General features: G+C 62.3%; 14 protein-coding genes across 14 annotated transcripts; 6 read left to right on the top strand and 8 right to left on the bottom strand.

Annotated features, from left to right (window-relative positions):
* Positions 1-179: 179 nt before the first annotated feature.
* OT_ostta08g03520 (Peptidase M24, methionine aminopeptidase) lies at positions 180-1,256 on the top strand (the record flags this gene model as incomplete). Its single annotated transcript, XM_003080866.1, has 1 exon — positions 180-1,256. One exon carries the CDS (start codon positions 180-182, stop codon positions 1,254-1,256), a length of 1,077 nt encoding a protein of 358 aa, XP_003080914.1.
* A 128-nt stretch (positions 1,257-1,384) lies between these two features.
* Positions 1,385-1,747, top strand: OT_ostta08g03515 (Gamma-secretase aspartyl protease complex,presenilin enhancer-2 subunit; the record flags this gene model as incomplete). The annotated part of the gene is made up of 1 exon (XM_003080865.1): positions 1,385-1,747. The coding sequence occupies one exon, from the start codon at positions 1,385-1,387 to the stop codon at positions 1,745-1,747; it is 363 nt and encodes a 120-aa protein (XP_003080913.1).
* Positions 1,748-1,959: 212 nt separating this feature from the next.
* Positions 1,960-3,363, top strand: OT_ostta08g03510 (Phosphorylated CTD interacting factor 1, WW domain; the record flags this gene model as incomplete). The annotated part of the gene is made up of 1 exon (XM_003080864.2): positions 1,960-3,363. One exon carries the CDS (start codon positions 1,960-1,962, stop codon positions 3,361-3,363), a length of 1,404 nt encoding a protein of 467 aa, XP_003080912.2.
* A 163-nt stretch (positions 3,364-3,526) lies between these two features.
* On the bottom strand, positions 3,527-5,023 carry OT_ostta08g03500 (Heat shock protein DnaJ, cysteine-rich domain; the record flags this gene model as incomplete). The annotated part of the gene is made up of 2 exons (XM_003080863.1): positions 3,527-4,774; positions 4,994-5,023. 2 exons carry the CDS (start codon positions 5,021-5,023, stop codon positions 3,527-3,529), a joined length of 1,278 nt encoding a protein of 425 aa, XP_003080911.1.
* Positions 5,024-5,155: 132 nt separating this feature from the next.
* OT_ostta08g03490 (P-loop containing nucleoside triphosphate hydrolase) lies at positions 5,156-6,859 on the bottom strand (the record flags this gene model as incomplete). Its single annotated transcript, XM_003080862.2, has 1 exon — positions 5,156-6,859. The coding sequence occupies one exon, from the start codon at positions 6,857-6,859 to the stop codon at positions 5,156-5,158; it is 1,704 nt and encodes a 567-aa protein (XP_003080910.2).
* A 167-nt stretch (positions 6,860-7,026) lies between these two features.
* Positions 7,027-8,475, top strand: OT_ostta08g03480 (FAD linked oxidase, N-terminal; the record flags this gene model as incomplete). Its single annotated transcript, XM_003080861.3, has 1 exon — positions 7,027-8,475. The coding sequence occupies one exon, from the start codon at positions 7,027-7,029 to the stop codon at positions 8,473-8,475; it is 1,449 nt and encodes a 482-aa protein (XP_003080909.3).
* Positions 8,476-8,647: 172 nt separating this feature from the next.
* Positions 8,648-11,674, top strand: OT_ostta08g03470 (Beta-lactamase-related; the record flags this gene model as incomplete). Its single annotated transcript, XM_022983646.1, has 1 exon — positions 8,648-11,674. The coding sequence occupies one exon, from the start codon at positions 8,648-8,650 to the stop codon at positions 11,672-11,674; it is 3,027 nt and encodes a 1,008-aa protein (XP_022841042.1).
* A 54-nt stretch (positions 11,675-11,728) lies between these two features.
* OT_ostta08g03460 (Ribonuclease H1, N-terminal) lies at positions 11,729-13,012 on the bottom strand (the record flags this gene model as incomplete). Its single annotated transcript, XM_022983645.1, has 2 exons — positions 11,729-12,772; positions 12,887-13,012. The coding sequence occupies 2 exons, from the start codon at positions 13,010-13,012 to the stop codon at positions 11,729-11,731; spliced, it is 1,170 nt and encodes a 389-aa protein (XP_022841041.1).
* A 1,331-nt stretch (positions 13,013-14,343) lies between these two features.
* OT_ostta08g03440 (Exoribonuclease, phosphorolytic domain 2) lies at positions 14,344-15,723 on the bottom strand (the record flags this gene model as incomplete). The annotated part of the gene is made up of 1 exon (XM_022983644.1): positions 14,344-15,723. One exon carries the CDS (start codon positions 15,721-15,723, stop codon positions 14,344-14,346), a length of 1,380 nt encoding a protein of 459 aa, XP_022841040.1.
* A 96-nt stretch (positions 15,724-15,819) lies between these two features.
* OT_ostta08g03430 (unnamed product) lies at positions 15,820-17,001 on the bottom strand (the record flags this gene model as incomplete). The annotated part of the gene is made up of 1 exon (XM_003080856.2): positions 15,820-17,001. One exon carries the CDS (start codon positions 16,999-17,001, stop codon positions 15,820-15,822), a length of 1,182 nt encoding a protein of 393 aa, XP_003080904.2.
* Positions 17,002-17,705: 704 nt separating this feature from the next.
* On the top strand, positions 17,706-19,124 carry OT_ostta08g03420 (unnamed product; the record flags this gene model as incomplete). The annotated part of the gene is made up of 1 exon (XM_022983643.1): positions 17,706-19,124. The coding sequence occupies one exon, from the start codon at positions 17,706-17,708 to the stop codon at positions 19,122-19,124; it is 1,419 nt and encodes a 472-aa protein (XP_022841039.1).
* A 40-nt stretch (positions 19,125-19,164) lies between these two features.
* On the bottom strand, positions 19,165-19,848 carry OT_ostta08g03410 (Oxoglutarate/iron-dependent dioxygenase; the record flags this gene model as incomplete). Its single annotated transcript, XM_003080854.2, has 1 exon — positions 19,165-19,848. One exon carries the CDS (start codon positions 19,846-19,848, stop codon positions 19,165-19,167), a length of 684 nt encoding a protein of 227 aa, XP_003080902.2.
* Positions 19,849-20,040: 192 nt separating this feature from the next.
* Positions 20,041-21,483, bottom strand: OT_ostta08g03400 (Zinc finger C2H2-type/integrase DNA-binding domain; the record flags this gene model as incomplete). Its single annotated transcript, XM_003080853.2, has 1 exon — positions 20,041-21,483. One exon carries the CDS (start codon positions 21,481-21,483, stop codon positions 20,041-20,043), a length of 1,443 nt encoding a protein of 480 aa, XP_003080901.2.
* A 209-nt stretch (positions 21,484-21,692) lies between these two features.
* On the bottom strand, positions 21,693-22,652 carry OT_ostta08g03395 (Zinc finger C2H2-type/integrase DNA-binding domain; the record flags this gene model as incomplete). The annotated part of the gene is made up of 1 exon (XM_022983641.1): positions 21,693-22,652. The coding sequence occupies one exon, from the start codon at positions 22,650-22,652 to the stop codon at positions 21,693-21,695; it is 960 nt and encodes a 319-aa protein (XP_022841038.1).
* Between the last annotated feature and the right edge of the window lie 41 nt (positions 22,653-22,693).

The following is a 22,693-nucleotide window of genomic DNA, read 5'->3' as shown; positions in this document are numbered from 1 at the left end:
CCTCGCCCGCGCGCGTCTTCGCCCATCCACCCGCGTCTCACCGTCGATCGCGCGCGCGTCCGCGGCGTCGTCGATCGCGTGCGCGCGCGCGGTGCTGCGGACGCGCGTGCGATGGATGATGCGATTAATTAATTACACGCCGATGACGTCCACGCGAACGCACACCGCGACGCGTCGCCATGCGCGCGCTCGCCCAGCGCGCGCGCGTCGCCGCGCGCGAACCCGTGCGCGCGTGGACGCACCGGCCGCGATCGCGATCGACGACGCACGCGAAACGAAAGGGTTTCGCGGAATTCCTCCGCGTCGGTGGCGTCGACGCCGACGACGCGCGTTCGTGGTACAACGGACGACGCCCGCTGCGACCGGGCGCGCGGACGCCGATGCGACGCGTGCCGAGTGAAATCGCGCCCGTGCCGCCGTACGCGCGCGATGGACACCTCCCGGCGTACGACGACGGGACGTGGCAGCTGGCGACGACGGCGGCGGACCGAGAGGGGATGCGGGCGGCGGGACGGTTCGCGGCGGAGGTGCTGGACATGGCGGAGTTGATGATCGTCCCTGGGGTGACGACGACGGATGACATCGACGTCGCGGTGCACGAGATGATCGTCGCGCGCGGGGCGTATCCGAGTCCGTTGAATTACGGAGGTTTTCCGAAGAGCGTGTGCACGTCTCTGAACGAATGCATCTGTCACGGAATCCCCGACGATACGGTGATCGAGTCTGGGGATATTATTAATATCGATGTCACGGTGTATCTCAACGGCTATCACGGCGATACGTCGAGGACGATTATGTGCGGCGAGGTGACGGATGAGGTGCGAAGGCTGGTGGAGACGACGGAGCGGGCGCTGGACGCCGCGATCGCGGTGTGCGGGCCGAACGTGCCGGTGCGCAGAATCGGGGCGACGATTCACAAGATTGCGGACGAGGGCAAGTACGGGGTGGTGGAAAAGTTTGTCGGACACGGCGTCGGGAAGGTGTTTCACAGCGGACCGACGGTGAAGCACCATCGTAACAACGACCCGGGCGAGTTGAAGGTCGGCACCACGTTCACGATCGAGCCCATGTTGACCATCGGAACGACGAGGGACAAGATGTGGAAGGACGGGTGGACCAGCGTCACCGCGGACGGGAAGTGGACGGCGCAATGCGAGCACACGCTCCTCGTCACGGAGACGGGCGTGGAGATTCTCACCGCGTCGCCGCTTCGCGCCCAGCGCGCCGCCGACGCCGCCGCGAAGACCACCGCGTGAGCACACCATCACCGCCTTCCCCGACGCCGACGCCGACCGACGCCACCGACGCGCGTCACGCGCGCGCGACGTTTCAATTTTCATTTCATTCGTTCACCAGCGCGTCCCGCACACGTCCCCTCGCGACGATGTCCACCCCCGACGCCTCGCCCACGGACGACGACGCCGACGCCGTCGCGACGTGCGACGCCGCGCGCGGTCTCCCTCGACACCGCGCCCGCGCGCTCGCCGATCGTCTCTACTTTCTCGGATTCTTCGCCCTCCCGTGGCTGTGGGTGTTGAACGCGTGGACGTTCGCCCCGCACGTGGACCCGCGCTCGGCGACGTCCGTGGACCCGCACGTCGCCAAGCGCGCGCGGGCCTCGCGCGCGCTCGCCGTGGGCGCGTCGGTGGTGATCGCGACGTGGGCGCTGACGTTTTACCTCGGCGGCGCGTCGCTCTTCGGCGTTCGAGCGTTCGAGCGTTTGGCGGTGACGACGGCGCGGTGGTGACGACGGCGCGACGGCGCGACGCGTTTGGTGGTCGATCGCGCGTCGCGGGGCGCGGGACGAGGCGAACGAGCGACGTGGACGCGGACGTCGCGGAGATCGGGACGGGCGGGCGCGACGGACGCGGCGCCAGAGCGCGCCGGGCGACGCGGGCGCTGACGCGGGCGCGACTCGGCGTGGAGGACGTCGAGGACGTGGACGACGTCGACGCGGGGATGGAGGCGATTCTCGCGGCGATGCGCGCGGCGCAAGGGGTGGAGGGGATTTCAGAGGGGAACGCGTCGGATGACGAAACGCGCGACGACGCGACGACGACGCCCGCGGGCGAGGCGGGGAGGCACCGGGCGATGCAGACGGTGTGCGCGGAGTTCGCCGCGAGCGCGGGGGCGTGGTTGGGGGGACGGTGGTATCAACACTTTGAGTCTTGGTTGTACAGCCGTCGGGGCGGAGACGCCGACGCCGACGCGTTCCCTCGCGGCGAAGACGCCGAGCGCGATGCGGTGCTCGCGCGGAAATTACGAGCGAGCGGTGCGTCGGATGGCGAGGCGACGCGGATATGTCGACGGTTGGCCAAGGCGAGTGAAAACGCGCGACGAGCGGCGGCGAGCGCGGAGGCCTCGACGCGTTTCAACGCAAAGGCCAACAGAGTGCGCCGCAGAGAGTTCGAGGTCGGCGGAGACAAGGGCGTTCGAAAGGTGGAATTGTCGTGCGGGAAGGTGAAGTTGGAGGTGAACGCGCGGCATTACGCGGGATTGCGACGACGGTTCGAGGGACGCGCGGACGACGAAGCGTTCCATCGAGCGGCGTTTTGTCTTCTGGCTCGATATGCGTGTTTGCAGGGAACGCATTACAAGGCTGGAAACATGCAGGCTGCTGTTCCGACGGGAGTTTTGGACGTACTGCGAGGGAAATTCGGCGTGCGTTGCGAGATGTTTGCGTCGCCGCTGAACGCGTACCTGGAAGAATACTGCTCCGCTGTGCCCGCGACGGATCGACAGTTTGGAAGTCTCGGATCGGCGTTTGATTATGAACCCGAAGAGGGGTCGTTCGAGTGCAACCCCCCGTTTGATGAGGAGTTCATCTCGCGATTGGCGGGACACCTCGAGCGATTGCTGGCGAAGAATAGTAAGAAGCCACTGTCGTTCTGCGTGATCGTCCCGAAGTGGCTGGAGAGCCGTGGATGGAAGCGAATGGCGAAGAGTGTGTATTGTACCTCGAACACATCGCTCGAGGCAAAGGAGCACGCTTTTATCAGCGGCGCGCAACACTCGCGCGTGGATCAGATGACGGCGTCCGCCGCGGCGACTAGCGTCATCTTCTTGCAAAATAGAGCGGGCGAGCGCAAGTGGCCCGTCACCGCCGACGCGATCGACATGATTCGAGCCGCGTTCTCACCAATAAAGAGTCATACGCCTCGCGACGTGGAAAAATGGGATCCGGACGCTCCGCTCGGGTTAGGAACAAACACCCGGCGACTTCCGGCGGGATCGAAGAGTTGGGTGTACGCGTCGAAGCGACAGTCACCCGCGGACGAAACCGTCGAGACGCCGGCGAAGAAGAAAAAGAAGTCGAAAAAAGTCGCGAATGGCGCGATTTCGGCTGATTTTTTCCGTGACTGATCGCTTTGTTGTAAATTTGATCGAAAGAAATTGAACGCTTTCATAACATGTGTCGCCCGAGATTCGGACAACTTCAAATCGCACACTATCGTCGCGTCGCCGGTGACTTCACCCACAAATCGACGCGATTACAACACGAGGATGGAGCCTCGAATCATTCCATTTATTGCTGAGCGCATTGCACGCCCGGACCGCCGGCGCCTTCGTCGTCGGAATCCTCGTATTGGCGACTGTGCTTGTGCTCGTGCTCGCGTCGGCGCTTCTCTTGCTCCATGTCGACCTCGTGCATGGTAACTTCCTCGACATTTTCGCTCTCCATGTTGATGCTGAGCTCCGGACGCGGCGGCAAAAGCTTTTCGAGCGCGGCGAGAGCGTCATCGGACAAATCACCCGACACCGGGAACTTGACGGTGAAGTGGATGAAGAGACGTCCCTTTTGGAAAGGGTTGCCAGCCTTGGGCATGCCCTCGTCGTAAACCGCCTTAACCTGGCCAGGTTTGATGACCTCGCCCTCGGCTGTGGTGACGACGAGCTGACGTCCGTCGAGGTGATCGACGGTCATCTTCATACCGCACAAAGCCTCGACGAGGGTAATTTCCTTCTCCATGAATAAATCGTCTCCCTTGCGAGAGAAAACCGCGTGGTCCTTTTGTTGGACGACAAAGATAATGTCGCCCGGGACCGTGTCCGGCGCTTCATCCGCTTCGCCTTGGAAAGCAATCTTTTGGTTGTGTCTCATGCCCTTTTCGATGTGCACTTCGAGAACCTTCTTCTCTTGCACAACCTTAGCGGCGCGGCACTGCTCGCACTTGTCCTTCTCGCTGATCGTCTGTCCGGTGCCTCGGCAGTCGTTACAGACGGTTTGCATCTGCTGTACCATGCCCGGAGCGATCTGTCGAACGACAACCTTGACGCCGGCGCCTCGGCAGCCGTTACACGTGCCGCTCGCCCCCGACTTGCTCCCCTTACCGTCGCACTTTGGGCAGATGATGTTCTTAGACAAGCTCAGCTTCTTCGTCACGCCGCCGTATAACTCCTCCAAACTAAGGTTAAGCGCGTGCACGACATCTTCGCCCTTTCGCACGCGAGAGCGTCCACCGCCGCGTCCACCGCCCGGTCCCCCAAACGGGTTCCCGCCGAACATGGCTTCAAAAATGTCAAACGGCGACCCCCCTCCGCCGCCGCCCATCCCGCCATCCTTCAGCGCCTCCTCACCGTACTGATCGTACATCGCCCGTTTATTCTCATCGCTCAACACTTCATACGCCGCCGAGATTTCCTTGAACACGTGTTCATCCCCGCCTTTATCCGGGTGATGTTTCACCGCCATCTTGCGGTACGCCTTTTTGATCTCCGCCGGCGTCGCGCTCTTACTCACCCCGAGCACATCGTACAGCTTGGTATCATCCGACTGCGCGCGCGCATCGCGGCGTTATCCTTTCGTCAGTCTACGTCCGTCGTCCTCGACGTCGCCGTCGCGCGACCGTGCCTTCTCCGTCCATCCGCGCGGTTTCTGGAATCTCCTTCATCGAGCTTCATCGCACGATCGCGGCATCTTCCATCGCCCCCGTTCCTCGCCCGCGCGTCGACGTGGTCCAGCGCGTCGCCGATCGCGCGCGCGCGCGCGCACCTTGCGTCCGGACCCTTGTCGACCGAACATCGAGCGACGCGCGAAGTGGAGCCGTGACGCGACCGCGGTGGCGGCGCGTGGTCAACACGATGTCGATGACGAGTCGATGACTCGTCGATGCCTCGCGGGTGGATCGCGCGCGCGGGCGGACGTCGCGGAGCCCTACTCGGCGTCCGCCCGACGATGGGCGCGGCCGAAACGGTCGGACATCACGGCCATGATTCGCGCGGCGGTTTCTTCGACGCCCTTGTGGGTGACGTCGAGGATTTTGTACGCGTCGTTCGAGGCGTAGAGGGCGCGGGCGAGCTCGAGCTCGCGGCGGACGACGCCGAGGTCCGAGTAGACGGAACGGCGAGCGGCGTGGCGGGAGTTTCGAAACTCGCGCTCGGCGTCGGCGACACCCATGGTTTGTAATCGATGGGCTCGGATGGAGTGCAAGACGTCGGCGGAGATCATGAGGCAGAAGACGCGACGAGGGTCAACGTCCGCGATGTGCGGCGGGAGGACGAGCTTTCCGTCGATGGGAACCAGGGGGTAATTCGCCACCTTGTACCCGCGTTGGCCCAAGAAAATGCTCAACGGGGTTTTACCGGTGCGAGAGATGCCCAGGATGAGAATGTCGGCCTCCCGCCACCTGTGCGACGACGCGCCGTCGTCGCACTGTCGGGTGTACTCCACGGCTTCAATCATGCGATAGTAATCGCTCGAGAGCAGCGCCTCCGCGGACTGTCGCGTCTCCGCTTCGCCGGACGGGCGTTTGATCATCGGTAAGTTCATCAATGGTATCTCCATGTGCTCCTCCATCTGCTTCAAGAGATTTTCCCAGACGTTCACGAAGCGCACTCCGGCGTCGCCCGCGAGCGAGGCCATCGCGAGCGACATGTCGACCTCGGCCAGGGTGTACACGATGAGCGCGTCGTCCTCCTTGGCCTGCTGCACGATCGCCGCCAGCTCGGATTTATCATTAATGAATCGGAACATTTCCAAATTCGTGGGGTAAGGCATGTGCATGCACTGCTCGAATTGTCCAAGCGCCGCCTGCACGGCTTTCGCAGCCGTCGCGCCCGTGGAATCTGAAACCACGAAGATGGGCTTCGGGAGCAGGCACACCTCCTCGCGCACGCTCACCGCCTGCGGCGTCGTGTCTCGCTGGTACTTACTCACCACCTCGCGCGCGGGCGCCCTGCGCGTTTTGTCCTTCTCGTCCCGCATCGAGACGTCGATCGACTTCTTCTTCGAGAGCGACCGCGAGCGCGCCAACTTCCTCGCAGCCTTCCCGAGCGACGCCGTGCCCACGCGCTTCGCCCCAGCCTCACGCACAGCCTGAGGATCACTCGCTTGCATCGCCGGTCTTCGAACCACGTCCCCGTTCGCGGTCGCTCTTCGCAGCTCGGCGAGCTCCGCCTCGGCGCGCCGCAACGAGTCCCGCAGCGCCCCCGCCCTGGCCTCCGCCGCCCGAACCTTCGACGCCCGCTCCTGATCGATCTGTCTCGCCGCGAATGATTCCATCCGCTTCGCCTCCGATTCGCTCTCGCGCATCTGTAGACCGGTGACGCGATCCAACAACCCGCCGCCCGGCGCGCGGGCGAACCGACTCACCCGCGTCCTGGCCAAATTTTCACGAATCCGCATCCGCTCTCGCATCATCCGCTCGTGCGTCGCCGACGCGTTGCGCACGATGTTCGATGCGTCCGTGTCGTCGCTCGACGTCGATCCGAGGTCGTTCGACCGCGACGACGCGGGCGGTTTCATTGGAATCATCTTTTTTGATTGGGAGCTTTGCGCGCGACGCATCGTCGTTCGGCGTCGCGAACGCGCGTCCGTTCGCGGCGTCGCCGCGACGGGGCGTCGGCGTAAAATATCCATCGCGCGCGCGTGCGATTTTCACGCCCGCGCCGCGGCCCGTCGCGCCCTGCGGCGCCGTTGCGTTGAAATTCAACCCACGTCGCGAGACGGTTATATTCCTGAGATGTTTCGATCCTCTCTCGACTGCGTCGCGCGCGTCGTCGTCGCGCGTCGAGCGACGCGCCGGCATGCGCGCGCGCGCGCTCGAGGCGTTCCTCGTCGACGCCCGCGCGTCGTGCGCGGACGTGCGCACGGATGCAGAGAGTTTACGAGAGGTGTCGAGCGACATGGGCGTCCATCACGGTGCGCTGCCGAACGCCGTCGCGCGTCCGACGACCGCTCGCGAGTGCGCGGGGCTGGTGCGCGTGTGCGCGACGCACGCGGTGCCGTGCGTGCCCAGAGGCGCGGGGACGGGGTTGGAGGGGGGGGCGGTGGCGTACTCCGGTGGGTTGGTTGTGGACACGAGCGCGTTGAAGACGATCGACGTCGACGCGACGAATTTGACGGCCACGGTCGGGGCCGGGGTGCTGAAGAGCGAGCTGAATAAGGCGTTGGCGCCGTACGGGTTTTTGTTCGGTCCGGATCCGTCGAGTAATCCGTCGATCGGGGGGATGTGCAGCACTGGCGGGAGTGGTTTGTCGACACTCAAGTACGGAACGAGTAAGGAAAACGTACGGTCGATGCTCGTGGTGACGCCCCAGGGGGAGCTTATTCGCACGCGAGCGAAGACGAGGAAGTCGTCGACAGGATACGAGCTCAACGCGCTGTATCTTGGCGCGGAAGGGACGTTGGGGCTGATCGTGGAGATTACGGTTCGCATTGTGCCCCTGCCAAAGCTTCGATGCGGCGCGGTTGTGAGGTTCCCAAGTGTCGGTCAGGCGGCGCAAACGACGAGCGACGTGGTGGTCATGAACTTAAGTACACTCCTCAGATGTGAGTTGATGAATGATGAGGGGATCAAGGTGACGAACACCGTGTTCAAGACGACGCTTCCGTGTGCGCCGACGTTGTTTCTAGAGTTCGTCGGGAATCGAAAGGAGGAAATGCTCTCGGATTGGGATAGTTTTCGCGCTCGAGCGGTCGCGAATGGCGCCGAATCGCATACGTTCGCCGAAGATGGCGCGCAGTTAGACGCGCTATGGGACGCTCGGCGCGGATGTTACCTCGGCGCGATGCGCTATCGAGGACTGGAATCTGGCACAAACTCGAAGGAGAAAGTGTACGTCGGCGACGTGTGCGTGCCCGCGAGTAAGCTCTCGGAGTGCATTGCCATCACCGAGCGTGAATTCAAAAAAGCCCGGTTCCCATGCGTTATATGCGCACACATAGCCGATGGGAATTTCCACTGTTTGATTCCGTTTCAAGAGAGCGAGCGCGCGGCGCTCCTCGCCCTGGAGGATAAAGTCATCGGCCACGCGATCGCTTTAGGCGGTAGCGCCTCTGGTGAGCACGGAGTGGGCATCGGAAAGCAAAAGTATCTCATCCTCGAGCACGGTGGCGCTCACATCGACGTACAACGTCGAATCAAGCGCGCTCTGGATCCGCTGAACATCATGAATCCGGGGAAAATAATTTCCTGGGATCCGTCCGACGCCGAGCGCATCGGTCCCCAGCGCCCTGAATTAGCCAGATTATGACGTGCTGTAATTTTCATCGTCCATGTTCATCGCTTTGCTCCACGAGAGCGCGCGTCGTCGTCGTCCACCTTTCGCACCGACCTCGCGTTCTTCACCCTCGCCGAATCAAACCAGGTTGCCAACACTATAGCGCGTTGCTCGTCTTCCTCGACCGCACACGGCGTCGCGCGACATGACGCCCGCTCGCGCGCGCGCGAGGCGTCGCGCGAAGGCCACGGGCTACGCTCGCCTCGCTTTCGCCCTCGCCTTAGCCTCGAGCGGCGCGAGCGCGGCGACACCGAGCTCGGCCGGCCGACCCGGCGCTCGACCGTGGATCGTCGAACGCGCCGAGCTCCACGGCCTGAGCGCGAACGCGCTGGAGGAGGCGTCGAGTAACGTTGAGACTATCGTGAGCAGAGATTGTTTCGTCGTCGCGCGGGACGGGGTGGTAGTGCATGAGTCGTACTACGGCGGCGCGGATGCCAACACCCAGACGAACGCGGACGGCGTCGGGACGTTGGCGCTGGTGGCGGCGACGGGGGTGGCGGCGCAGCAAGGTTTGTTGGAGTTAGACGCGCCGTTAAGTAAGTATAATGTGCGGAGCGCGGAGGAAGCGTTCGGGGGACGCGTAGACGGAGTGACCGTGCGGCAGCTGTTGGCGCAGACGCACGGGGGTGGATCACGAGAGCCCGGAAGCGCGTTTGAGCGCGACGATCTTCGCACCGGGCCGTTCTTGGACATTATAGGCGATATCATCGAGACGGGTAGTGGAATGAAGCTCGCGGAGTGGGCGCGGGTGAACTTGGCGGAGAAGCTCGGAGCGCCGCACATGTTTGAGAGCTCGTCTAGGGCGGATGGAGCTGATGGCGCGTCACTTTGGCGCGATTTGCGCATGACATGTCGAGATGCGGCCAAGCTCGGGCAGCTGTTTATCAATCAAGGAAAGTGGATGAGCGTAGACGGTAGCGTTCGGCACATGTTCGATCCCTCGTTCGCGGTGGAGGCGCTGTCGGTGAGTTATCCAAAGCTGAATCAAGCACACGGTTTCATGACGTGGCTGCATGTTCCCGTCACGCCCACGGGTACGCAGTGCTGTGCGCCAAGGACGGTGAAGAACTCGTGCGGCTCGAGTGCCGAGGCGATCAGTGGCCCGATTCTCGGGAAGGACGCGCCGCACGCCCCGGTGGCTGTCTCCATGGGAGACGAAGGATCAATGATTTTTATGTTGCCAGAGACGAACACCGTGGTGGTTACGCTCGGTCGCACCACCCCGGGATCGCCGGCGTGTCCTGCCGCCCCTTCAGACGTCGTCGACACAGGTGGTAACGGTCGTCGCGATGACGCGTACCTTCTACGCACGATGTGGTCAGCCATGGGTGGAGCCCTCAAGCCTCTCGAGTTGGACGCGCCGTCGAGAAAGGCCGTGTCGCAAAAGGAAGCAGCTCTTGAGCACGACTGGCAAAGATGGAAGGAAAAGAAGTCGTCGAAAAAGTCCAAGGGTAACGAAGTGGCGAAGACTGGGTCGAGCCAGTCCGCTTCTTCCAGCATTTTGGATGCCGTACGCGAGGCGGTTGCGCAAGTCATGGGAAGCGCAGCGGCAAAGGATGACGGGGTTGTGCACGATGGCCACGCGACGTACGAGGTCCCGGATCCAGACAGACTCGGCGAAATGAGTCCCACGACGTTCAGAGCGCCGGTTCCTAAACCGTTCACACCGGGTGAGGAGGCGGAAGAAGAATACAAGAGACGGCAGATTGAGTATGCTCGGGACATGCAGGAACGCGAGTACAAAAAGTTTGAGTCAAGCGTGCAGGCAGACTATCGGGAAGCGCTGACTAAAACGCGCGAGAAGTACCAGAAAGACATGCGAGCGGCGCAAAAGGAGAAGAACGCCGCCGTCAGGGCGCAAAAGGAAGACCTCGCCGCCTCAGTGTACTTGGAGGCGGTCAACAAAATTGAGCACACGGGGACGCAGGCTTTGCAACAGTTGGATTTGTGGCGCAAGGCGACTCTTCCTCCTTTGATCGACGGTGAGGATGCCACGTCGAGCAATATCACGGCTTCTAGATCGCACAAGGTGAAAGGAAGCGATCTTGGCGCGGTAGAATCGAGAAAGATCCACGATTACAACGACATAGCATTGGCGATGGACGGCGTCTCCGCGAAGCTGAAGCGACTTGCGAAGGGCGACTCGCGCTCGAGCCGCGGATCGTACGCGGCTCTGGGCGATGCTCAAGACAAGCCATCGAAGAGTATTCGAGGTTCGTGCGTATGTGGTTGTCCGAACACGAAAGCATCGCAGGCGACGTGCTTCGATATCGACGCCAGCGCTCTCGGATCGGAGGAGGCAGCCGCCAACGCGTGCGCCTCGATGCACTCTCGCGCTGGGTTAGGTTGCCCGCACACGGGCATCGTACAACAGTGCGGTGAGATAATTGGCAAACATGGGAGCTCTAGCGATGATTTGGAGTGTCGTCAAGTTCGACGATGCCCTCGCACGAAAGAGGACGCATCGAAGACAGCGTTCCTCGCGGCAGTTTTCGATTGCAGGCCGACGAAGTTTGCGCACTGCGCCTTTGTCGCCTCCCCGTGCGCGCACTCAAACATCGTCATCAAGCCCGTGGCTTCTCGCGCTTTGGAAGCGGATAAGGAAGCGTCGACGCTCGCGCAGCCGCAGTATCCGCGGCGTGCGGCGCACAGGTTCCCAGAGCACGAGCACACACACCTCAATAGCGGGAACGCCATGCAGCGATGGTTCCAAAACTCATCCGCCGAGGTAAGCGTGGGATTGGTGATGGCCATCTTATCATTGGCGCTGATTACGATTGCGCGCAATTTCCCGTCCGCGGTGACGGGTGGCGAGAGGTTCGGTGCAGCTCCGTCCAAGCCGAGGCAACGAAAAGTGTCGGCGCCAGAGCGCGTACCCCTGTTGGGAACTCACCAAAAGTGCGAGCCATCCAAGGCCGTCCCCGCGGTAGGTAAACACCATCGTTCGACGCCTTCGATCTCTTCGATGTCGTCCGACGCTCCGAGCCCAGTCATGAACGTCGCCGAGGCCGCAGATGTCGTGCAGAGGTTCCCAAGGCCGATCAAAGTGTTTCAACCTCAGGGCGACGAGTTGACTAGAAGAGATCCGAGGCGCACGGCGGCTCCGAAACCGGCGGTGCGCGTTCCCGTCGTCGAGCAGTCCGAGGACGACAACGACTCAACGGAGAGTTGATCACAATGTAACAAACACGCACTAGTAGACCTAACAAAACGAAAATCGATCGCTTTACAACCGCAAGCGCGCTAAAGACATGGCTGCACGAGTGAGTCCAATGAAAGATCTCCGCGCCGACGCGCTCGACGAGGGCCAGTACGACCGCGAAGCCGAACCAAAGACCGCCGGCATCGCGGCTAAACCTACGGTTTTCTCGTCTCCCGAATGCTCCGCGCGAGAGAGCGCGGAGTATCCACGGCTACCTGTGGCAGTAGGGAAGTAGTGAAAAATCTTTGAACCGCATCGCGCCTCGCCGCTCGTTTTTCGTCGCTTGGCGTCGTCACCGCCCAACCCACCTCCACCGCTCTCAAACCCGGAACTATCACCCGTCATTCTGCTCGGACTCAACCCAAAATCGACCGCCATATTCGCCAAGTGATCGGCATGCTTGTTGAACTCGCGTTTGACGTGAGAAATCTTAAACTCGGCAAACTTCTTCTTGAGCGAAACCGCCTCGGCATGCATCGACCGCAAATTCTCGCTCTTGAGCTTGAAAGACCCGTCCACTTGATTGACGATAAGTTTACTATCTCCCCGCACCTCGATCTTCGTGATACCGAGCTCAATCGCCTTGCGTAAACCCAGACACAGCGCCGCGTACTCGGCTTCGTTCACGGTGCGCTCGCTCCCCAAATATTCCAAAAGCTCCTCCACAACGCGATCATCTCGCTTCCTTCTCAACAGCGCTCCCGCTCCCGCTTCCCCAGGATTCCCTCGACTCGCCCCATCGAACTCCAACACGTACTCATCCGCGCTCGAGACCTCCGCGCTACCCGCCCGCGCGCTCGCCAACTCTTCGCCCGCCAAGTCGCCGCGCGCCGACGTCGACGCACCTCGCGCCCGCGCCCGCGACGCCTTCACGGGCGATCGCACGCTCACCGTCGCTTTCGCCTTACCGATCGATGTCGTCGCTCCGAGCGATTCACTCCCTCGCGCGCCGTCGTCGCCGTCCTTCTGGACATGGCCCGTGTGTCCGACCGCATCGACATCACCGCCCGAATCGTCCCCACCGTGCTCGCGCACGAACGCCTCCGCCTCCTCGCGCGTGGAAAATTTCTAAAATAATACCCACCATCGTTTCACCCGTCAGTCTGGCGCAGAACCACGTCGCGTCGATCACGACACGCGCGCGAATCACACGTCATCGCCGCCGTCACGACACGCGCGCACCTTGTGCTTCGCCCCCCCGACGCCGTCGACGGCGTTCTTGGCGTCGTCCCAGGTCGTGAACACGCCCCGTTTTAGTCCGATCGCGACGGCGTAGTACGCCGGGGCGTTCGAGCGCTTCCGTGGCATCGGGCACGGGCGAGAAGTGGGGGGGGGACGATGTGTCGGCGTTCCGACGGTCTGTTACGGTGACAAAATGTGCGGTGCAGGAGAATGTGACGCGTTCGTGGACGACGGGACGCGTTCGAGGGGTGCGACGCGGTGGGCGAGGGAACGCGATCGACGCGGACGATCGCTCGCGGTGTCATCGAGACGTACGGGACGTCGTGCATTAAATGATATTCTGAACGCGCGGCGGCGAAGGCGATGCGCGCGCGCGCGTCTCGCGTAATCGAACCGATGAAAACCTGTGATTCGGTCTTTGTTCATCGGTCGTCACGAAGCGAGACGTGCGCGCGATCGCGATCGTCAAATGCGCTGATAGATGAGACAATGCGGCGATTGTTTACGCCTTGATGAGCGCGTCGATGTCCGCCGTGAGGTTGGCGTTCTCAAACTTGGGCGAGTATCGCTTCGCCGGCTTACCATCCTTGCCGATCAAGAACTTTTCAAAGTTCCACACGACGTCGGATCTTCGCACGGGCGACCACTGGAGCGGCATGGAGTTCGGCTGCGTGTTGTAGATGAAATCATCCCCGCGTCCTCCGTTGTCGTCCGCCGGGTACGGAATCGCGCGCTTCAAAAACGTCCAAAACGCATCCTCATCCTCCCCGTTGATGGTCATCTTACCCGTAATTTGGAACTTCGGCTCGTATCCGTTCCCCGGTCGGACGTACTTGAGCGTGTTCAACAATTCAAAGTCCTTATCGTAGCACTGATGTCCGAACTGGTTGCACGGGACGCCCAAAATCACCAAGTCGTCCCCGTACTTCTCCGCCAGGGCGTTCAATTGAACAAAATCCCTGACGGTCGTGCCTCAAAAGGTCGCCACGTTGTTGATCAGCACCACCTTGCCCTTGTACTGCGACAGCGGCAAGTCCGCGCCCTCGGTGGGGGCCTCGCGCGTGCCCCCACCGAGCGTCTTCAGCGTGAAGTCATGAATGGTTTGGGACGCGTTGGTTTGCGCGCGAGCACCGCGCGCGAGGCCACGCGTGCGCGAACGCGCGCGCGCGAGCCTCGCGGGGGCGACGACGGCGCGCTGGGTGAGCATCGTGCGCACGTCTCCAGAGTCCCGCGTCGGCGACTGGGGCGATGACGCGCGCGCACGAACCCCCCTTTGGGTTTGAGGGTTTAGGTCGCGACGAGACATCAGACGCGCGACGCGTCGGGGCGGTCGATGTGGATGCATCGATGATTGCGGGGTGGATTTTGGAACGCGTGTGAAAATACAAGTCGCGAAGGTGTTCGTGATCGCCGTGAGGGGGCTCGCGACGTCGGTTGACCGTCGTCCGCGGCGTCCGTTACTTTTTGCCGGATTTGGTCGACGTCTTCTTGAGCTTTTTCCGAGGTTTCACCGCGTCGGCGAGGGATTCACCGTCGCCCGGGAGGTCGTCCCAGGATGCAAGTTTCTTCTTCTTCTTCTTTTCCGCCTTGTCGAAGAGGGCATCGATGTCATCGTCCTCGCGGAATCTGGTCTCCTCGTCGCTCTCATCCTTTGGAGGTTCAGACGTTTTTTTCTTCGTCTTCTTCGTAGACACGCGCTCAGTGACAACGGCGTCGTCATCAATCGCAGCTTCATTATCGATATCTTCTCCTCTTTCGTCATCGTCGCTATCCTCGTCCTCGGCACTGTCGCTCTGCGGAGTCTCCTCCGCGTCGTCATCCACAAACTCGATGTCGTCTCGGCCAGGTTTGTAGAACAAATCGAGGAGGTGATCGTCGTCAGGAGCGTCTTTATACCCGTCGTAATGCGTTCGAACCTTGTTCGCGAGTCTGGCAGCTTCAAAATCCGCCGCCGCTGCCTTGAGCACCTCTGTCCACTTCATCGCTGTGTTGACGCTCGCCGATACGCACTGCTTCACATCTTCGCCCGACACCCCGTTTCCGCTCGTCGACACCGCGCACACTTCCTCGAGCGAGTTCACGACGCACACCACGCTCCCGTCGGCGGTGATCTCTTCCTCGAGCGTGGGATCCGCCACAGCCAGTCCCGGCGCTTCATCGAAGAAGCAATACGTGGACGCAATCGGAAAGTGGTGCATGTTCAGCGCGATCGCCTCCCTCGCGTCCACACTATGTACCGTCACGATACCACTGTTCGGATCCACCGAGCACTCCGGCCTGCGATACGTCATCAGGGACCCGCACGCGGCTAAACTCGCGACGCCCGCCAAATTTCCGTCGTGCGCCAAAATTGTAACCGAACAAGTGATCGCCCACGTCCGCTTCCCCGCCAACACGCACAGCGACTCCACGTCCACCGCTCGCCCATCCTTCAACCCTCTCTCTAACAACATCCCTAAATCTCTCGATCGCTGCCGCGTCTCCCGACTCGCTCTGCCGTCCCGGGCGAACCCCGTGCACGCGCCGCTCGAAAACTCCACGTCCACTCGTAACGACCCCTCCGCCGACGCCCCCGCGGACGCCGGACGCTCCAATTGACCCGTCGTCGTCGCGCACGCGAGCGTATGGCCCAAACGAACGACGCAAACACCGTCGAGGGGTCCGAATGAGATTTCGATTTGATTCTCAAAAGTGTCGCCGCCGCCGCGAACTTCCCCGGGCGCGCGGCCGTCGATGCGGAACGGACCGCTGTCTTCGTCGCCTTGCAACGCGGCGACGATGAACTCGCGATTGTTCATGGAGACCAAGGTGTCGGTGTCGGTAGAGAACGGACGCATGGCGCAATGTGCGGCGCGAAGACGCGAGACGCGCTCGACGCGTCGCGTCGAGCGATGGTAACGATCTATCGTGAAGTTACACGCGAAGCATCTCGCTCAGTGGGGTGAAATTTCTATGAAGGAATCTACCGATCCCGACGGGGAGTCTCGAGCGAGCGGGAAGGTGAAATCGGCGGCCCACGGCGAGGCGACGTCGGAGCGCTCCGCGGAGCTCGGCGGCGCGGCGCGCCCGGGGGAGCTCTCTCGAAGCTTATCGTCTAGCTCACCGCGAAGTGCGGCGAGCTCTCGATGGAGTCGAGCGTTGTCGCGTAAGATCTCGGATTGGAGCTTTCGGAACTCGGCTCTACGAGACTCAATCTCCGCTTCGGCGTCTTGCTTTGCGCGTCTGAGCTCGGCGTCGACGCTCTCGCGCGAGTCCCTCACCACGGGTGCCGTCGCGCCTGCGCTTCGCAGAGTCATCTCCTTAATTTGCGTGAACAACTGTGCGAGCTCAGCCTTGGTTTGCTTCTCTTCGAACGCCAAACGCTCGTTTGCGATTTTGGCCTCGGCGTCTAGCTCGACGCGAAACCGATACGCGTCGTCCATCGCCGCCTGCGTCGGTGTGTTCGCCAAACGCTCGCGCAAAATCTCAATCTCTCGCTCGAGACTGGACTTTTCGACGCACGTCAACTGCAGTTTCGCCTCCAACGCTGCCGCGCGCTCGTCGCTCGCCCGCAGACGCTCCGCCAAACGGTCCATCTCGATCGTTCTCGCGTGCTCAGCCACCTCGACGTCGAACGATCGCTTAGCCTCGAGCTCACGGCTCATGCGCTGAATAACGTCCTCTTGCGAAGAAATCTTTTGCTCCCGCGTCTCCGCCTTGGTCTCGAGCGAGCGAACGCGCTCGCTCAGCGCTCGCACGTCGTCGCGCAGCGACTCCTCCCGTCTCGCCGTCGCCGCGCTCGCCTCCGTCTCAACCCGCAACCGACGCTCGTACGATTCCCTCGTCGACATCAAACTCACACCAAGACTCTCTATCGCGCGCTCCTTCGCCCTGAGCGCCTCACGAAGACCATCTTCTCGCGCCTCCCGCCCGTCCCGCGCCCGCGCGCGGCGTTCCACCGCCGCCTCATCCGCCACTAAATTCGTCTCCACCGCCACCGCCGCCGCCTCCAGCGCCGCCAATCGTCCCTCCACCCCTCGCCCATCGCGTGCATCCGAGTCGTCCCCCTCGAGCGCGCGATCGTCGCTCGCGCGTGCCGTCGTCGTCGTCCGCGTCGTCGTCTCGGTCAACGCCATCCATCGCTCGTCGTCGTCGCGCGCGCGCGGCATCGGCGCAAGTCACGCCCGCGCGCGGGCCACGCGCGTCGCCGCGCGCGGGCGTCGTCGCCGTCCGTCGTCGCGGTCGCTCGTCGTCGCGCGCTGACGTGGGTCTCGCGCGGGCGACCGGTGATGGTCGTGTCCCGACACGCGGGTGTTTGGAGGCGCCCATGTGACGTGGGCGTCGTGTGGGCGAACAGTCTGGGTCGTCGTGTCCCGACACGCGGGTGTTTGGAGGCGCCGATGTGACGTGGGCGTCGTGTGGGCGAACAGTCTGGGTCGTCGTGTCCCGACACGCGGGTGTTTGGAGGCGCCCATTTGAAATCCATCCATCCATCCATCCACCGCGCGTCGACGGAGAAATCGGCACCGCGCGTCGCGCGACGACGACACGGATGACGACCGCGTCCGAGACGCTCGTGACGTCCGTGGGGGACGATCGGGCGCGGGAGACGACGATGTGTCCGCTCGGGAGGTTGGAACTCACGAATCCACCGCCCGAACGGTCGTTGGAGCGACGTGACGACGACGACGACGGGCGGGGGGAGGACGAGGAGGAAAACGGGGAGGATGATACCCCCACGGGGTCGCTGGAGTCGAATTATGGGTCGGGAGGAAGTCCTGGGACGAGCGAAGGGGGGAGCGCGCGTCGCGATTCGAAACGGAGCGCGCGGCCGTGGACCATGGATGAGGAGCGCGCGTTTCACGAAGCGCACGCGAGGTCGAGAGGGGACATGGGGACGGTGATGGCGGTACTCATGCGTAGCCCGTTTCGTCGGGAACGGGGGATGGTGTCGAGATTTAGGAATAACTCGCTTCGGCGATTGCAGCGAGTGCTGCAGATGAAAAATTTGAGCCTGGACGGGAAGAATAAGATGGAGGTGGTGAAGGCGTTCGAGGCGTACTGGGCGTTTAGATGCAGAGAGGGGTTACCGGGGGAGGACGTGCAGAGTTTCGGAAGGCGACTGAACAATCACGCGAACGGGCTGATGACGCGGTGCGCCGAGGCGCTGCGAAAAGAGCTTCGGAGCGTTATTGCTCGTCCCGAGTGGCACGCGGATGACGCGAATGAGCGTGGTAGGGAGGCGTTGATGAATAGTAATGTAATTGCGGCGGCGGCGGCCGCGGCGGCAACGGCGGTGAAGGAAGAGAAGGATGAGGGTATGCAACCAACCGCGGCGCGAATCACGGAGGACGGGAAACTCAAATTCGTCCTGCAGCTCTTTCCAAAGGACGACGACACGGCGAAGCGCATGAACAAGCACGGATACAATCCGCTGTGTGAGCTGACGTTTAGGCACAAAAAGTCCGTTCCGGGTTTGGTGTTGCACCTGAGCGAAAAGTGGGTGAAAGCCAGTCCTAGCCCGAGTCACATCTTGCAGTTGCACCCGTTCGAGGCGGATGGCAAGGTGGGTCCATGGAACGCGACGCTGGAGAATGCGACGGCTTTGGATGTGTACAACGCCCTCGGTGAGCCGTATTGCTTCCGTTTGCGTTACTGCTGGGAAGATAGACACGCCGCGATCGCGGCGACGAAGTCGAGGACGCCGCCAAGTAGCGGGAAGCGAAAAGCTGCCGCCATCTCTTTGGGCGGCATCTCCCTTGACACCGCGCTCAACTTTGACCCGATTCCCGGCGATACGCCCGCGGTGAAGGCTCAAAAACCAGTAGTGGATCTCAACGGCGAACTCACTTTTGGCGATTTCGAAGGACGAGGGTTTTCAAACATGTTCGCGCCGACGAGAGACGGACACACGCGTCTGAACGCGAGCCGTCAGCCTTTCGCGAGCGTCAACTCTCCGACAAAGACGAACGGTTTCGCCCGAATATTTGCGTCGCCCGAGAAGAAAAAGTCACTCGCACCTTCCGATGACTCGCTTCTTCGCGTCCTGGACGGCATCGAGGATAATGAAGGCGGAGATCCATCCGTGGCGGACCCAATTTCTGGCATGGCCATCGGTGATTCGCTCTTCGGTCCGGGGGACTCGATGTTCCACAACGCCATCCTGGGCGGCGGAGAAACGCGATCGCGCGCGGCCGGAAGAAAGAGTGGTTCGCACGGCCCAATGAATTTTGCCGGCATGTTTACAAAAAAGAGTTGAGCGAGCGTACACTGTACAACACATTTAAAAATTACAGACATCAAAACAGAACGTCGCTTCGCAACACGTACTTCGTCCCTCGCCTCACGAGCTCGCCCTCGTGCTCGGGTAGATTCGCTCCGTGTCTAAAGTACAGCGCTCGACCCGTTTTAGGCTCGACTCTCGCGCGCTCCACCCCGTGATAGTCGTAGAAAATCGTGCATCCGCCCTCCACGTCCTCTCCGCTTAAATAAACCAAAGCCGTGTACCCCGAGCGCCGTCCGCGCACCGTCACCCGTTCGTCCACGTGCGGGCCGAAGTGATCCCCCGTATCGCCCGCGTACTTATACACCCGAATGTTCGGATTAAATCCACTCGCGTCGTCCAACTCGAACTCGAACGTCCGCTTCCCGTCCACCGCGTCCCACAGCGCCCGCGCGAACGTCTCGTCCTCCCGCGCGTACCGTCCGTTGCTTCGCCACGCTTCGCCGTACTTCGGTCCCCTGGACGTGGCGTGCGCGAACCCATTCCCATCCTCGATCGTCCGGATGATCTCTTCGCACGTCGCGCGCGAGAGCGCGTCGTCGACGACGATGATTTCATTCTCGAGCACGCGCACGACGTTCGGCGCCGCGTCTTCGCGCCGTCGTCGCTCGACGTCGCGCGCGAGCGACGGGAGCGACGGGGTGACCGCGGGCGCGCGTGTCGACGTCGCCGTGGGCGCGACGCGGCGGTGGCGCGGCATCGGCCGAGACGGGGCGACGCGGGCGGACATGTGCGGCGAACGTCGAGTTGGCGCACGGTGGGAATGAGAGAATTTCTTGCGTACAACCATCCGCGTCTCGTCGGTACGGATGCGCGCGCGGACGCGAGGACCGCGGTGCGTCGAGTCGCGGTGCGTAAAATTGGTGATCGATGTCACCGATGTAGAGACGTCTTAAACTTCGATGGGAGAAGACTGTTGGCCGGGGGCGTTTTCGCTGTTCCCGCCGTTCCCGTTGTTCCCGTTGTTCGTCTTGGGCAAACCCACGATGTCCATGCAAGTGCAGCACTTATATCCGGGGTTCGCGGAGTTTTGACACTCGTTCGCGGTGTGACCGCCGACGTTGTTGCATCTGCATTTATTCGGACCCTCGCCTGCGATGGGATCGCACGATAACTCGTAGCCCGCGGCTTGGGCGGCTGCGCACGTCTCGTCGCAGTCACCGTTACCCGAGCCGCAGCTCTGCGTGCACACGCCGTACGCCTGAGGGAACCAAGGGTTCGCACAAATGCCTGATCCTTCGGGGAGCGCGGATTCCATGGGTTTGCAGGTTCTGGCTTTTTTATTTTGTTTGTTTTCCGGATCGAACGTGCACATATTACCAGCAGGGCAAGGCTCGCCGTTGCAGCACGAGCCCTCGGCGGACATAGACTTGATGCCCGGCTTGTTGTGCTTGATGCGGAAAACCTTACCGTCGGGTGTTGTCGTATCGTCGCTGAGAACTTGGCCACACATCGCGGGCTCCTCGATCGGTTCCTCTTGTGTTTTCTCGAGCATTGTGCACACGTTTGGCAAGTTGCGGTTCGCGCACGCCTCTGGGTTCTGAGGTGCTTTCATGCACGTGCCCCAGACGTACGTGATCACGGAACCTGAGGGGCGGTTGTACCACTTATCACCGAAAGCCTTGAAGCAGTGTCTGCTCCCCGGTCGATGCGATTTGATTGGGTACCATGCAGGAGACGCGGACGAGCAGCGCTCGCCCCCGTGCCAGCACGTCGTGTTCGACTGCAAAAGACCATGATTCTCGGCGTGGTGCGTCCCGGCGTCGTACCGATGATCGCACCTGTCTTCGGTTCCTCCTCTCCCGACGAGCTTACAGTCGGCGTGCGACCCTTTTTGGCATTCGCGCTCGTGCTCCAGCGTGCACCCGGCTTCGATGGCGGCGAACCCGTACACGTCACCGGTCCCGAACGCCCGAGTCTTGATCTCGAACACGTTGCGATCGATGCTCGTCGCCGGCATTTCCAGTTGGTTGGCGTACCGCCAGTGCCCGCACGTCGCCCCGTGACCGGGACATCCGACGAGCTTGGCTCGGCAAATGGGCCAGGGGAGAAACTTTGCATAAATCTCATCCGGGATCCCGCACGTGTACACCCTGAACGTGATCTCGCGCGTCGGCGTGCCTAGGACGTAGACATTGAACATCCTAATCAGACTGTGCGGGGCGACGAAGTAGGAGTGCGTGAAGGCGCACGCGAAGGCGAGGCAGACGCCGAACACCCACATCGTCGCGCGCTCGCCGCGAGTGCGTCGTTTGCTCGGCGCCGCGCTCGACATCCCCCGCTCGGCGCCGAGCAGGGGATCGGTCTCGTCATGTTTCGCGCGAAAGCGCATCATCACGCGCGTGGGTCGATTCGAAACGCGGCGTGAGGTGACGATCGGCCGTGCCGCGTCAACACCCTGTCTCAGGCTGAAAGGGAGATTGAGCAATCTCCCTTTCAGCCTCAACACCAAAGCGGCATCCTGTGGGCAAGCAGTATGACTATCGGTATATCGATGCTACAATGTCGTGGAACTGGTGCGCGAGCGCTCGCGAGAAGACGCAGTCATCGAGCGAGCGCAGAGCGCAAGGCGTGGGCGACTTCGAAGTCGACGCATGACGCGACGCGCTTGCGATCGACCTCACTCGGGTCGACCGATATTTCGTCGCGACGGATGATCGTTTTGGAGACGTCATCGAGGGTAAAAAGCCACGCGCTCGTGCGCTCGTGCTCGTTCGCGGACGCCGATTCCATCGATGCGAAGAGACGTGCGGCAGCCGCGGAGGCGGCTCTACGCTCGACGAACGCGATGGGGTCTGTGGCAGTGGTAATGGCGTCCTTGGTAGCGCGCGAGAGGCGAGCCTTGGTTCGATCTCCCACCCCCAAACGTCCGTGCGCGTCCGCGGCGAGTATCTCCAGGTACACGCCAAGTGGCGACGCTCGCGTGGAATCGTCAAGCCCGCTCGCACCGCGCTTGCGAGCCAGGCGCACCGTGGTATCACGATCGACGTCGGCGTCGGCACCCTTACCCTCACCGTCACCGCCCTTGTCCTCCACGGCGCCGTCCGCGGCGTCACGCACGCGTTCCCGCCAACCCGCATGTCTCACGCGTCGATGCGTGCACAAACTCGACGCGCTGCCGTACGACTTATCGCATCCATCCACACCGCACACGTGCGTTCGTTCGTGCGCGCCAAGCAATCGCCGCCCGCGCCTTGAGCTCGTGCCCAAACCAGGCGTCACGCGCTCGGCGAACCGCTCCAGCGTCGCCTCGCTCGCGCTCACATCTCTAAGATGCGCCGCCGCCGCGTCAAACGCCTCGGCCAATGACCCTCGAGTATTATTCGCGAACGTCTCCGATCCAAGTCGACCGCGCGTCGCCGCAGTCGTCGCGCCGCCTCTCGCCCGCGCGCGTTCGAACGCCGTCGTCTCAGACGATCCCCCGAGTCTCGATCGACCCGTCGTCGACCCGCCCGTGCGTCGCCCGCGCGACTCTTTCGTCACCGCGGGCGTTCTGGGATCCATCGTCCGCGCGCTCGAGCGCTCGCTCGCGTCGACGCTCGACG

The sequence above is a fragment of the Ostreococcus tauri genome (assembly GCF_000214015.3).
Source record: "Ostreococcus tauri WGS project CAID00000000 data, contig chromosome 08, whole genome shotgun sequence".
Taxonomy (NCBI): Eukaryota; Viridiplantae; Chlorophyta; class Mamiellophyceae; order Mamiellales; family Bathycoccaceae; genus Ostreococcus; species Ostreococcus tauri.
This window is presented reverse-complemented; position numbering and strand designations above follow the sequence as displayed.